The sequence below is a fragment of the Chrysochloris asiatica genome, unplaced genomic scaffold (assembly GCF_000296735.1).
Source record: "Chrysochloris asiatica unplaced genomic scaffold, ChrAsi1.0 scaffold00054, whole genome shotgun sequence".
Lineage (NCBI taxonomy): Eukaryota > Metazoa > Chordata > Mammalia > Afrosoricida > Chrysochloridae > Chrysochloris > Chrysochloris asiatica.
In genome coordinates, this window is record NW_006408572.1 from 11826252 (window position 1) to 11838736 (window position 12485).

At 42.6% G+C, this 12485-nt stretch overlaps 1 protein-coding gene across 1 annotated transcript in view; it reads left to right on the forward strand.

Moving 5' to 3' along the window:
* GLP2R (glucagon-like peptide 2 receptor) overlaps positions 1-12485 on the forward strand; it is a 97994-nt gene that overhangs the window by 33800 nt on the left and 51709 nt on the right. The window contains exons 5-7 of the mRNA XM_006863423.1: positions 5522-5628; positions 9015-9168; positions 11778-11937. Coding sequence (XP_006863485.1) covers positions 5522-5628; positions 9015-9168; positions 11778-11937 — 421 coding nt within the window. The remainder of the gene's footprint in view (positions 1-5521; positions 5629-9014; positions 9169-11777; positions 11938-12485) is intronic.

Here is a 12485-nt window from a genome sequence, read left to right on the forward strand (position 1 = left end):
AAGAATTGATGCCTTTGAATTATGGTGTTGACGAAGAATATTGAATGTACCACAGATTGACAGAAGCATGAACAAATCTGTCTTGGAAGAAGGACAACCAGAACGCTCCTTAGAAGAGAGGGTGGCGAGATGCTATCTCATGTACTTTGTACATTATCAGGAGGAACCTTCATGCTTGGTACAGTAGAAGGCTGCTGAAAAAGAGAAGATCCTCAATTAGATGGATTCACACAATGGGTGCAACAATGGGCTCACTCATAGCAACACCAATGAGATTGATACAGGACCAGCCAGTGTTGCATTCGGTTGTACATTGGTTGATATGAGTCAGAACCCAATCAATGGTACCTACCAACAACATATGGGAGGCCTGGACTTGCTTCCTGATCAGTACACCTCAGGATGTTGACCAGATTTCAGCGGAGCTTTCTGACTAAGATAGATGAGGAAGAAAGGCCTGATGATTGACTCCCCCCAAGTCATTAGAAAGTAGGTTCGGTGATAGCAGGGGATTTGAGTATCTTGAGTGAAGCAGTGTAGCACTCTTAGGGCCGGACAGCCTGCGGACTTCGTATCTAGACTCCTTACCTAAGACCTCACACATGTTACTTCACTTCTTTATATCTCAGTTTCTTCGTCTGTCAAATGGGGATAGTGTTTACTGCATATGACAGCTATGAGGTTCTAAAGACTTGATCAACAGACAGTTCTTAGGAAAAAACCCACCACATAGTAAGCATGCCCTGAATGTAAGTTTTTGCTCTATCGGTACGGTCTAGCGTAGGAATTGGCCTTTCATAGTCACTTGATAAATGTTTGTTGAATGTGCTTCTGTATTTTCTTTCCAGGATCCTGTTCTGCTATCTCCCAGGCACAGCCTGCCCTTCTCCACTGTATTGTTGGGGTCTTGCTCTTTTCCTGTTAGTTCAAATCCTGCCCACATTTCTTGGAACATTGTCAGATATAGTTCAGGAAGGTGAAGACCTTATGAATAGCACCAGAATATTATCAGATACAGCATCAAAAGATGGGCCCCTCAGGTTGGAAGGCACTCAAAACATGACTGGGGAAGAGAGGTCTACTCTAAGTAAAGTTTACCTTAGTGATGTGGATGGAGTAAGCTTTTGGGACCTTCATTCGCTGATGGGACACACTTCCAAGTCAGATGAAACAGCTACAAACATCATTTGAAAATTGAAAAGTGGAACGTACAAAGCATGAATCTAGGAAAATTGGAAGTTGTCAAAAATTAAATGGATCCTAGGCATTAGTGGGTTGAAATGGCCATTTTGAATCTGACAATCACATGGTTTGCTATGCTGGGAATGACAAATTGAGGAGAAATGGCATCACATTCATTATCAAAAAGAACATATGAAGATCTGTCTTGAAGTATAATGCTGTCTGTGATAGGATAATATCCATATGCCTAAAAGAAAGACCAGTTAATACCACTATTATTCAAATCTATGCACCAACAACTTAAGTCAGTGATAATGAAATTGAAGAATTCTATCAACTTGAAATTGATCAAATATGCAATCAAAATCCATTGATAATTACTGGTGATTGGAATGTGAAAGTTAGAAACGAAGAGGAAGTACCCGAGATTAGAAAATATAGTCTTGGTGATAGAAACTACCTTGGGTATTTTATTACAGAATTTTGCAAGACCAATGATTATTCATGGCAAATACCTTTTTAAAATAACATAAAAGGTGACTTACCAGGTGGAATACCAGGAATCCAATTGGCTACGTCTGTGGGAAGAGATAGTGGAGAAGCTCAATATCATCAGTCAGAGCAAGGCCGGGGCAGACTATGAAGCAGAGCATCAATGACTCATATGCAAGGTCACACAGAACTTGAAGAAAATAAAAACAACTTCACAAGAGCCAAAATATGACCTTAATACATCCCACCTGAACTTAGAGACCATCTCAGGAACAGACTTGATGCATTGATACTAAAGACCAAAGACCAGAAGACTTGGGTGATGACATCAGGAACACCAAACAGGAATAAAACAAAAGGTCAGAAAAATGTCAAGAAAGAAAGAAAAGACCAAAATGGAGATCAGAAGAGACTCTGAAACTTGCTTCTGAGCATAGGGAAACTAAGACAAAAGACTAAAAGACATAAGGAAATAAAAGAGCTGAACAGAAAAATTGAAAAGTCAGCTCCAGAAGACAAAGAAAAATATTATAATGAAATGTACAAAGACCTGGAGTTAGAAAACCAAAATGGAAGAATGCCCTCAGTATTTCTTTTTTTCTTTTTCATGTTTTATTGTGATTATATGATATTTTACATGGAGAACTTTAGTTTTACATTCATTCCACCGTATATTGTTTCATTGCCATGGTTCCAATCCCCTCCATGCATCATCAACCAACCAAAGGGTATACCCTATAAACCTGTCCCCTACACTCCCCCCACCCCACTCCATTCTTCAGCACACAGTCCCTCTCCCTCGCTGGATCCAAAGTCCCCAGCTGCTTCAACACTCCACATCATCGTCTCTGCCTCCATCTCAGGGCCCCGCCGCCTCTCTGGGTAGGGTCCCCCTCTCGGCTCTTCTCCGTTGATGGTCCTAGAGACCTCTGCTCCTAGAATGGAGAGTTAATCACTCCCTACCTTGCTACAAAACGTCTACCTTTACATTTCCAACAATCATAATCAGTCCTGATAACAATTATTCACTAGAGTATCACAAGTTACCCATCTGCATTTCATTTCATCAGCTCCGTCTAGACAGATTGGATAGTACTCACTGGAGATTCTGCCTTCCTCCATGCCCCCTAGCTCTAGGTTCCCTCTTGAAAGCTTGTAAGCCAGTCACTTCTTGCCTTTGTAGTCCCGCCTCCCCCCCCCTTTTGGGTAGCCAATGTCCAAGTTGCCCATCTCTGTCTACTCTGTGTGGGGAGGGGGTCAGTATTTCTTAAGCTGAAAGAACTGAAGTAAAAATTCAAGCCTCAGCTTATAGTATTGAAGGATTTTATGGGCAAACCATTGAATGAAGTAGAAAGCATCAAAAGAAAATGGAAGGAATAAACAGGTATAAAATATCCAAAAAAAAAAAAAAAAGTTTCATGCTAAAAGAAACATTCTTTAATGGTTACCAGGGATGGAAGGCAGAGAAAGTAAGTAATTCACTGGCTAGAAGGTTGTTGTTAGGTGCCATTAAGTTGGTTCCAACTCATAGTGACCCTGTGCACAACAGAAAGAAACACTGCCCAGTCCTGTGTCATCCTCACAATTGTTGTTAAGTTTGAGACCATTGCTTCTGCCACTGCATCACTCCATCTCATTGGGGTCAAATCTGCAGATGGAGACAGCAAGACAAGCTTTGAAAACTGCACTTTCCAAGACAAGAAGTAGAGATTTGTCTTTCTTGAAAACTGAGGACAAGAGCGTCTCCTCCTCCTTCTGCAATGGCCATGTTTCCAAGAATTCAAATGTTTTAAAATAACAAACAAACTCAAACATTTGACCATGTTTACCTGTGTTTCTAAAAGAGGGTTGAAATCTAGTCCAAAAAAGGCCAATGTTAGTAAATTTGTACCCTTCAGTTTGGGCAAAAAAAAAAAAAAAAGTTCTGTTTCTCCAAATAACTGGGGGTGCTATGTATGTTAAATGGAACTTTTTAAGGAGTATGTGTATACGTAAGGAGCTCTGGTAGCGTAGTGGTTACGAATTGGGCTGCGAACCTTAAGGTCAGCGGTTCGAAACTACCAGCCGCTCCGCGGGAGAAAGATGAGGCTTTCTACTCCCGTAAAGATTTACACCCTCGGAAACCCTGTACAGGGTCGCTATGAGTCGGAACCGACTTGACGGCACTTAACAACAACAACAATGTGTATACGTAAGTGTACAAACATTAACAAGTATATTTAGATTCTTGAATATGGAATTGTGTTTGGTGTATAGAAATAGATTGTTATCTTACTTTACTTCACATTGTTTTCTTTGCCCTTAGAAAAAGTACTGATGTAGTGCTGTAGGATAAGCACTGGACCACACGGCTGGTTTGAACAGTAAGGTCGGCAATTCAAACTCACCAGTCACTACTGGAAAACCGTAGACAGCGTTGTTATGAGTCTGGAACTGACTCGACAGCACTTAACAACGTTCTCAAATGCAGAATTTAGTTGACACATATATGAGGGGACTTCAAAAAATTCAAGGAAAAATAGACTTCACAGATAATGGATTCTTTCCATGAACTTTTCCTTGGAGGTGGTGGAAACATACATTACCTTGACTGGTGATGATATCACAGGTAGAAGTATGTCAAAACTCATCACATTTGATCCTTTAAATATACATAGCTGATTGTGCTTCAGTAAAGCTGAGCAAAGAATTATTCAGAGATGTTTAAATGAAATTACTAGCAGATAATAAAAATGAACTGAGCTCCGGTACAAAAGCTATTTAGAAACATAGTCTCAGCAGTGCTCATCGGTTGAGTGAGAGACTTCAACTTCATTGGAAAATCATACTTAATAATGGTGGTGACGGTGTGCCATGGAGTCACTTCTGACTCATAGCAAACCCTGCATAAGGTTTCTGAGGCTATAAATCTTTATGGGAGCAGAAAGCCTCATCTTTCTCCCATGGAATGGCTGGTAGTTTTGAACTGCTGACCTTGATGTTAGCAGCCCGACTCATAACCACTATGCTACCAGAGCTCCTTATACTCAATAATCGAAAAAACAAAACAAAAATACCCTCACTGCCATCAAGTCAATTCTGCCTCTTCACAACTTGTCCCTGTCCTCTGCAATCAGACTACGTTGGGATTCTAGAGAGCAAAGGTGATTCAGTGGTAGAATTCTTATCTTCCTTGCAGGAGACCCATGCTCGATTCCTGGCCAATGCACTATTTGTCTGTCAGTGGAGACTTAAGTGTTGCTATGATGCTGAACAGGGTTTCAGTGGAGCTTCCAAACTAGACAGACTCTGAAGGAAAGCCTGGCCACACACATACTCCTGAGAATCATCCAGTGAAAACTCTATGAATCACAGTTGTCTGATCCTGTTGTGCACAGGGCCATCATGAGTTAGGGGTGAGTTGACAGTGGCTAACAACAATATGCAACAATCCTGGGACTCAGAAAAAAATATCCCCATCCCCAGAAATGTGTCCCTGTCCTTTATGGAGAAAGAGCCCTAGACTCCACGGACAGCATTCCAGGAATAAAGAGGTTATTCTCATCCCTGCGGAACTCCCCCATTTGCCCTGGATACAATTCCTCTAGGCAATTGTGACTCTTTGTGCATCATTGTCCATCTGTGGGCCCTACCATAGACGCGGGACCACTCTGGGATCTTTTATCATCAAGTGTCCTTGGCCTCTGAGATGTAACAGAAAGTAGTCTAAGCTCATACATGTCTATCAACAAGGATAAGGAAGGAAAGCGTTACAAGCATTTGGGGACCTCAGTCCATGCCTAGATCCTGGGAGTCCTGGTCATGGAGCTGGGTGGTGGTCATCATGTCTGCTCTTGCTCTTGTTCAGGTGGAACATCAGACCTTGCTGTCGACCTTGCAGCTGATGTACACCGTGGGATACTCCCTCTCCCTGGTCTCCCTTTTCCTGGCTCTAGCTCTCCTCCTGTCCCTTCGGTGAGTGTTATTTCTGCTAGCATATGTTTAGGTATCACACACCATGCAGTTTGCTTAGTGGCTACCTGTAGAAGACCGTATAAGACTGGGATGGATGATGTCATGAATCATCAGAGTTTGAAGGGACATGAGAGAAACTGGAATCCATCTACCCCATTTTTCAGATAAAGGGGCGATAGAAGGACATCAAAGATTCCAATGAGAGTCATTGAGTTACCCCAGGTCACAAAGCCAATTAGCAGCATGTCTAGAACTTGAATCTGGGACTCCTGATTCTGTCTCTGTCTCTTTTGTATTAGACAACCTCCTATGACCCTGGGTGATGCTAACAGCTAATGTGCTTGACTGCTAACCAAAAGTTTAGAGGTTCAAATCCATCCAGAAGTACTTCATTAGAAAGTTCTGGCACTACATTTTCAAAATACCAGACATTGAAAACCTTGTGGAACACAGTTCTATTCTAACACATGTTGGGTCTCCATGTATCAGAAGAAACTTGATCTCAACTAGTTTGTCAACTTGGCCCCTGCTCACACCCATTACTACCATTCTCACCACACTTTACCAGAGGCATTATTATCCAAAGAACTTAAGAAATTTCCCTAAGGCAAGCCAGTGAGTGGTACAACTGGGATTTGAATCCAGAACCCTCTGACTCCAATTAGCTGTCAGTTCTTTATGATTTTACTCTGTGCCTGGCACCTTAGTACTTTACATGCATGATTAAGTCATTTAATTCTCATAATAAGCCTAGGAGGTTAGCATTATTATTCCCACCCATTTTATAGGTGAATTAGCTAAAATATGGAGAGACAGAGTAACTTCTCCAAGATCCCACACTTGTTAAGTGATGCAAACAGGAGCCCAAATAAACAATCCAGAGCCTGAGCATTTTCACTCCCGTTTGTGGCACTCTGGGTTAATAGGCTGGACTGCAAGGTCGGCGGTTCAAGCTCACCAGCCACTCCTCAGAAACCCTATATAGGTTCACTGTGGGTCAGAACCGACTCGATGGCACCTAACAACAACAAATACTGTCTAGAGGAGTCCTAATGTGGAGCTGTAGACTAAGCACTGGACTGCTAACCACAAGGGCAGTGCTTCAAACCCACCAGTCCCTCCTTGGAAACCCTATACAGGGTCACTATGGGTTGGAATCAACTCGATGACCCTTGACAACAACACGAATATACTGTCTAGGAATCCTGGTATCATAGTGGGTTATGCATTGACCTGCTAGCCACAAGATAAGCAGTTTGAATCTACCAGCTGCTCTGAGGGAGGAAGATGAGGCCTTCTACTTCCATAAAGATTTATTGCTTGCTGTTCATTGTTGTTGTGTTGGTTCGGTTCTGACTCATAGCCACCCTGTATAGAGTTTCCAAGGAGCAGCTGGTGATGTTAAATAGTCCAGTACTGATCCTATACCACCACACCAGCCTCTGAAACAATAAATGGAGTTGTTATGATTCGGAATCAACTACACAGCACACAGCCACCACCATACTGTCCAGGAGCCCTGTTGTCAATAATGGGTTATCCATTAGGCTACTAACTGCAGGATCAGCAGTTAGAATTCACCAGAGAGAAAGATGAGGCTTTCTGTTCCCATAAAGATTTACAGTCTCAGAAACTCTATGAGTCAGAACTGACTCAACGGCACACAACTACATGAAAACTTCCAATGCGGTCTCTTGCTCCCAGTACACGGCAGAATGCACATTGCACATGGTTGCCGGTGATCTGGATGGGGGCCTAGAGACCTGCATGCTAGCTCCATCCTGGACTACACGAGTTTCAGGTCCAGCTTCATGTGAACCCTCAGTCCCGGGATGTCCCACAGCTCCCAGGGCAGAGGTATGATCACTTTCTCCACTGGGAGAGCAATTCTTGAGCAATGGGACAATCTCACAACCTGTGCCCCACTGGCTGCTTGTGACCTTCTCTACTCTCCTTTCCACATTCCCAGAATCCGGCAAGAAGTAACACAAGGAGCTACCTCAAGTCCTCTACAGCAAGGCAGGGCAGGGCAGGGCAGGGTCCATGCCACATAGAGGCTTAGCTGGGTCCCTGTATCTAGAGAGTGAGAATACATCGTTTTCTGTCAGCTAATGTAATAAGGAGTCCTGGTGTGGCACTGTGGGTTAATGCTCCAGGCTGCAAAGTCGTTTGAATTGCAAAGTCTGCACTTCAAGCTCACCAGTTGCTCCTTGGAAATTGCTATGGATCGGGATTGACTCCACAGTACTTAACAACAACAACAACAACAACGTGTTAAAGAGCCTTCGTGAGGCTCCAGGTGGCTGAGAGAGAGGTAATGAGGGCTAACGCTCACTGGACACTTACTATGTGTCACACAGAAAGTACCTATGAGTCACAACTGACTCAGTGACAACTAACAACACCAACATGAGAGGTATATGAGCACTTGCTTGATGCAACCTCTCACAGCCCTTCGAGGTAAATGTATTTGCTTTCAACCGCAGCAAAACTCCCCAGAGCAATCCTTTGGCCCCACACTTTCTGCCTTTGACTCACAGATTTACCACTTACTGCAGAGTTTTGAACAGGTGACTTAAACCTTTTGCCTCAGTTCCCCTTCCTGTAAAATCAGGATAGAAGCATTACCTGCGCATGCAGTGGTAAGGAGTAAGGATACCAATAAACACATGCACATGTAAGTGGACTGGAATAGAGTCTTGCGTGTTGGATATGTCATGTATGTGGTGTTGTTGGTAAGTACTGTGGAGACTGTTCGAACTCATAGTGATCCTGTATAGGGTTTCCGAGGCTTTAAATCTTCTTGGGAGCAGAAAGTTTTCTCTTTCTCCCGTGAGGGACTCGTGGGTTCTCATTTTTCAGAAGAGAAAAAGGAGGCCCGAGAAGTAACAATCTGACAGTCCAGCCCCAGAACCTACGATGAATTCTGTTCTTAGCGATGGATGCACAGCCCTGATGTCAGTAGGGTCACCCCCCCCCCATAGGCGGGGCCATCTGGGGAACACCCCCTGCCCCATTTTGCCCGGCCCCCTCTGGGTGGAGCTGATTCCCGGCAGCTCCTCCCCTCTCACGTGGTCCAAGGCGGAACTTGGTTGCATGTATGCAACCTGCTCTCTGGTTACCTCACTGGGTAAAGGGTGGAGGCGGGTGACGAATTACCCCACTGAGGTGACAGGCTACACCACACCTATTAATGTCACTTGTCCCTATGCCGCCACGCTGACCACCGCTGCTGCCTTGGACCCAGGAGTCATTTTTATATCACCCTCCCTGACCTTTCCAGGGGTGTAGTCTGCACCCTTCCGCTTGCCTCCCTCAGGGCCTGACACACCTGTTGGTCCAAGACATTCTTTTCTGATGACAATGCTGGTTTTCTTCGTGCACAGAAAACTCCACTGTACACGCAACTACATCCACATGAACTTGTTTGCGTCTTTCATCCTGAGAGGCCTGTCTGTGCTGGTGAAGGACGTGGTCATCTACAACTCTTACACCAAGAAGCCTGACGACTTGAACGGGTGGATGTCCTTCATACCGCAGGTAAGCCCCTTCCTTCCTCATCATCGGCCCTCCCACCCGATGGGTGGGTACCGGGCACTAGAGGATAGGGTCGAGGAGAGGAAGAAAACTGAAAAGGGTTGTCAAAGACTTTCTGATTAGACAGGAAGCGTGTGATTTAGGAAAACAGCAAACTCGGCAGAGTTGAGCAGGAAAAGGATATTTCAAACATTTCTTCTTCTGCAAATAAGGAGTTAGAACAAATCAACCTTTTAAATTATTACTGTTTTCTAAAGCAACCATGCTTTTCACCATTGAAATCTGCATCTATTGAGATTTTTTTAAAATCCTATTAACACAGTAGCCTGTTAAGCTAAACTTGCATTCCAGGAGTACATCCAACTAGATTTTGCTATACTATTTTTTCTCCCAGATTATTGTCATACGTCCCCTCATGTTGTGTGTCAGTATTTTCTTATCTACATTCCTGAGAGATTGGCATATATATATTTTCCTTGTAAGAGCTTGGTCAACTTTCCCTAATCTCATAAAACAATTTGGAAACGGTTCCGTCTTTTTCTGTTCTCTGGGAGAATTTACTTATTTATTTAACTTTCTGTTGTGTAGTGAGTGAAGGTTCACAGAGCAGATCATCAGTTTTACATTCAGTGTATCATACACTTGGTTTCATCTGGATGACTGCAAATATCCCTGTCATTCTTGTTTCCATTTCTGCTTCTTTCCCAACGCTTTTGAACTTTATCCTTGGGGTAGATGCTGCCCTTTGAGTTCAAATGGTTGATCATTCTATGGTATGCAGACCTCAGTAGTGTTGGAAGAATTTATCTAGGATTGATACTGATTCTTCCTTAAATGTCTGATAGAATATGCATAAGCCATTTGGGCACAGAATGCTTTTCTTGTTACAAGTCTTTTAATTATGTATTTAATCATGAATCTCCAGTTCAGATTTTTCTCATTTCTTCTTGTGTCAGCTGTAGTAGCCTGTGTTTTTCTAAGAATTTGCCTGTCTCATCTATATTTTAAATTTATTGGCATAATATTATTCACGATCCTTTCTTTTTCTTTTTCAACAAAAAATTGTTGTGCTTTAGGTGAAAGATTATACAGAAAATTAACTTCCCGTGTAACATTAAACAAAAAACATTTTCTTGTGGTTTTGGTGAAAGTGTGAACAGCATGTTAGTTTTCCATTCAACAATTTGTGATGACAGGGACCACACTCTTGGAGGTTCCACCAGTCTCTGTCACACTAGTAAGTTTGATCTTTTTTATGATTTTGAAACTTTTCAAATTCTATTGAATTTGTAGTGATGTTCCTTTTTTCCCTATATTTTAAAAATTCCTGATACTACTTATACTTTTGGAATCCTGGTGTGGCACTGTGGATTAATGCGCCAGACTGCAAAATTGTTTGAACTGCAAAGCCGGCGGTTCAAACTCACCAGCTGATCCTATACAGGGTCTCTCTGGGTTGGAACCGACTTGACAGCCTTTAACAACAACAACTTATTTTGTTGATGTTGTTGTTATATAAATTAACCCATTTATTACAGGCTAGGCAGGTTTAGGTGGTGGAGCATCTACTGGTCTTTCAGTTTCTTCAGTCTTCTCATGGTGGATTTTACTGTGGCTGTGGAGGTGGTGGTGTCGGTCGAGCCACCACCAGCCACCATTTTCATATAGAAACCACAGTGCCAGAGCCCCACAGCTCGTCTCTGAAGGAGCAAGTATACTTGGCATGCTGGCTGAATGCAATTTTCTTCACCATTTTCCTGAGGGAGGCACCATAACGGGTCCCATTTTTACCAACGATTCCGACCTTCTTGGTGTGTTTAGCCATCTCGTCGTCACCTAGTGCCAAGCCCAGAGAGAAACAACTTATACTTTTGCTTTCTTTTTTCCCCTTGAAGATCCTTGTCAGAAGTGTCTTAATTTTATTGGGCTTTTCAGAGGACAAATGTTTGGCATTGTTGATCCCTTTATGCATTGTTCTTTATTTCATTAATTTCTACTTTGATGTTTACTCTTTTCTTCCACTTATTTTCTTCGGATTTAATGTGACGTTCTTTTTCTAACTTTTTTCATATGGGTAGTTAAAACCACTCATTTTCAGTCTTTCCCTTTTTCTAATAAATGTATTTAAAGCCATAAGTTTCATTCTAGATATGGTATTAACTGCATACCACAAGTCTCAAGATGTAATATTGTCATTGCATTCAGTTAAAAATAATTTCTAAAACCCATTATAATTTCTTCTTTGCTCCTTATGCTATTTAGACATGAGTTTCCTATCTTCCAATTATATGGATAGTTTTTCCATATCTTTCAGTTATTAATTTCTAGTTTAATTGCATTGGGGCCGGAGAATAGACCCATTAGTGTTTCCTTTAGAAAAGTACTAGTGATAAATTCGCTCCATTTTTTATCTTAAAAAGTTCTAGATTATTGAGAAAGGGCTTTATTGATGAAGTATTGTTTCACCTATTTATGTTATTGCTAATGGCCAGCAAAGGTCAGGAGAGAGGGGAGTAAAGAGGGCGAGCTGTACCTGGAGAGAACCTTCACTCTCCACTCTGCATCCAGATGTTGAGAAAAGCTGAGCACCTCAGGTTCTCTCTCCTTTGCAGGTCTCCACTTCCTGCCGTTCGGCCCAGGTTCTCCTGCACTACTGCGTGGGTGCCAATTACTCGTGGCTGCTCGTTGAAGGCCTTTACCTTCACATTCTGCTGGGTCCCACATTGCTTTCTGAAAGGCGGCTATGGCCCACATACCTGCTGGTGGGTTGGGGTGAGTGACTTGAACTCTCAGCCTTCTCCTTTGTGAGTCCAGGAGAAAATGGGTGCCTAAGAGAGCCTTTGATCAGAGTTAGAGACCCATCTGGCGAGACACCACCATCATCATACCACCAATGCCATCAACATCAACGACAACAACATGAACACCACTATATCATCATCAAGACCACAATCATCAATACCATTAACATCACCAGTATCATCATCAATACCATCATCATTATCAACATCAACAGCATTACCACCATCTCTGTCATCATCAATACCACCACCATTGATAACAGCACCATCAACACTATAAACACTGCCACTATCATCATCAGTACCACCATCACAATCACTATCATCATCAATACCACCACCTTTATCAACACCACCATCAACACCATCACTGTCATCATCAGTACCACCATCACAATCATTATCATCATCAATACCACCACCTTTATCAACACCACCATCAACACCATCACTGTCATCATCAGTACCACCATCACAATCACTATCATCATCATTCAATACCACCACCATGATCAACAC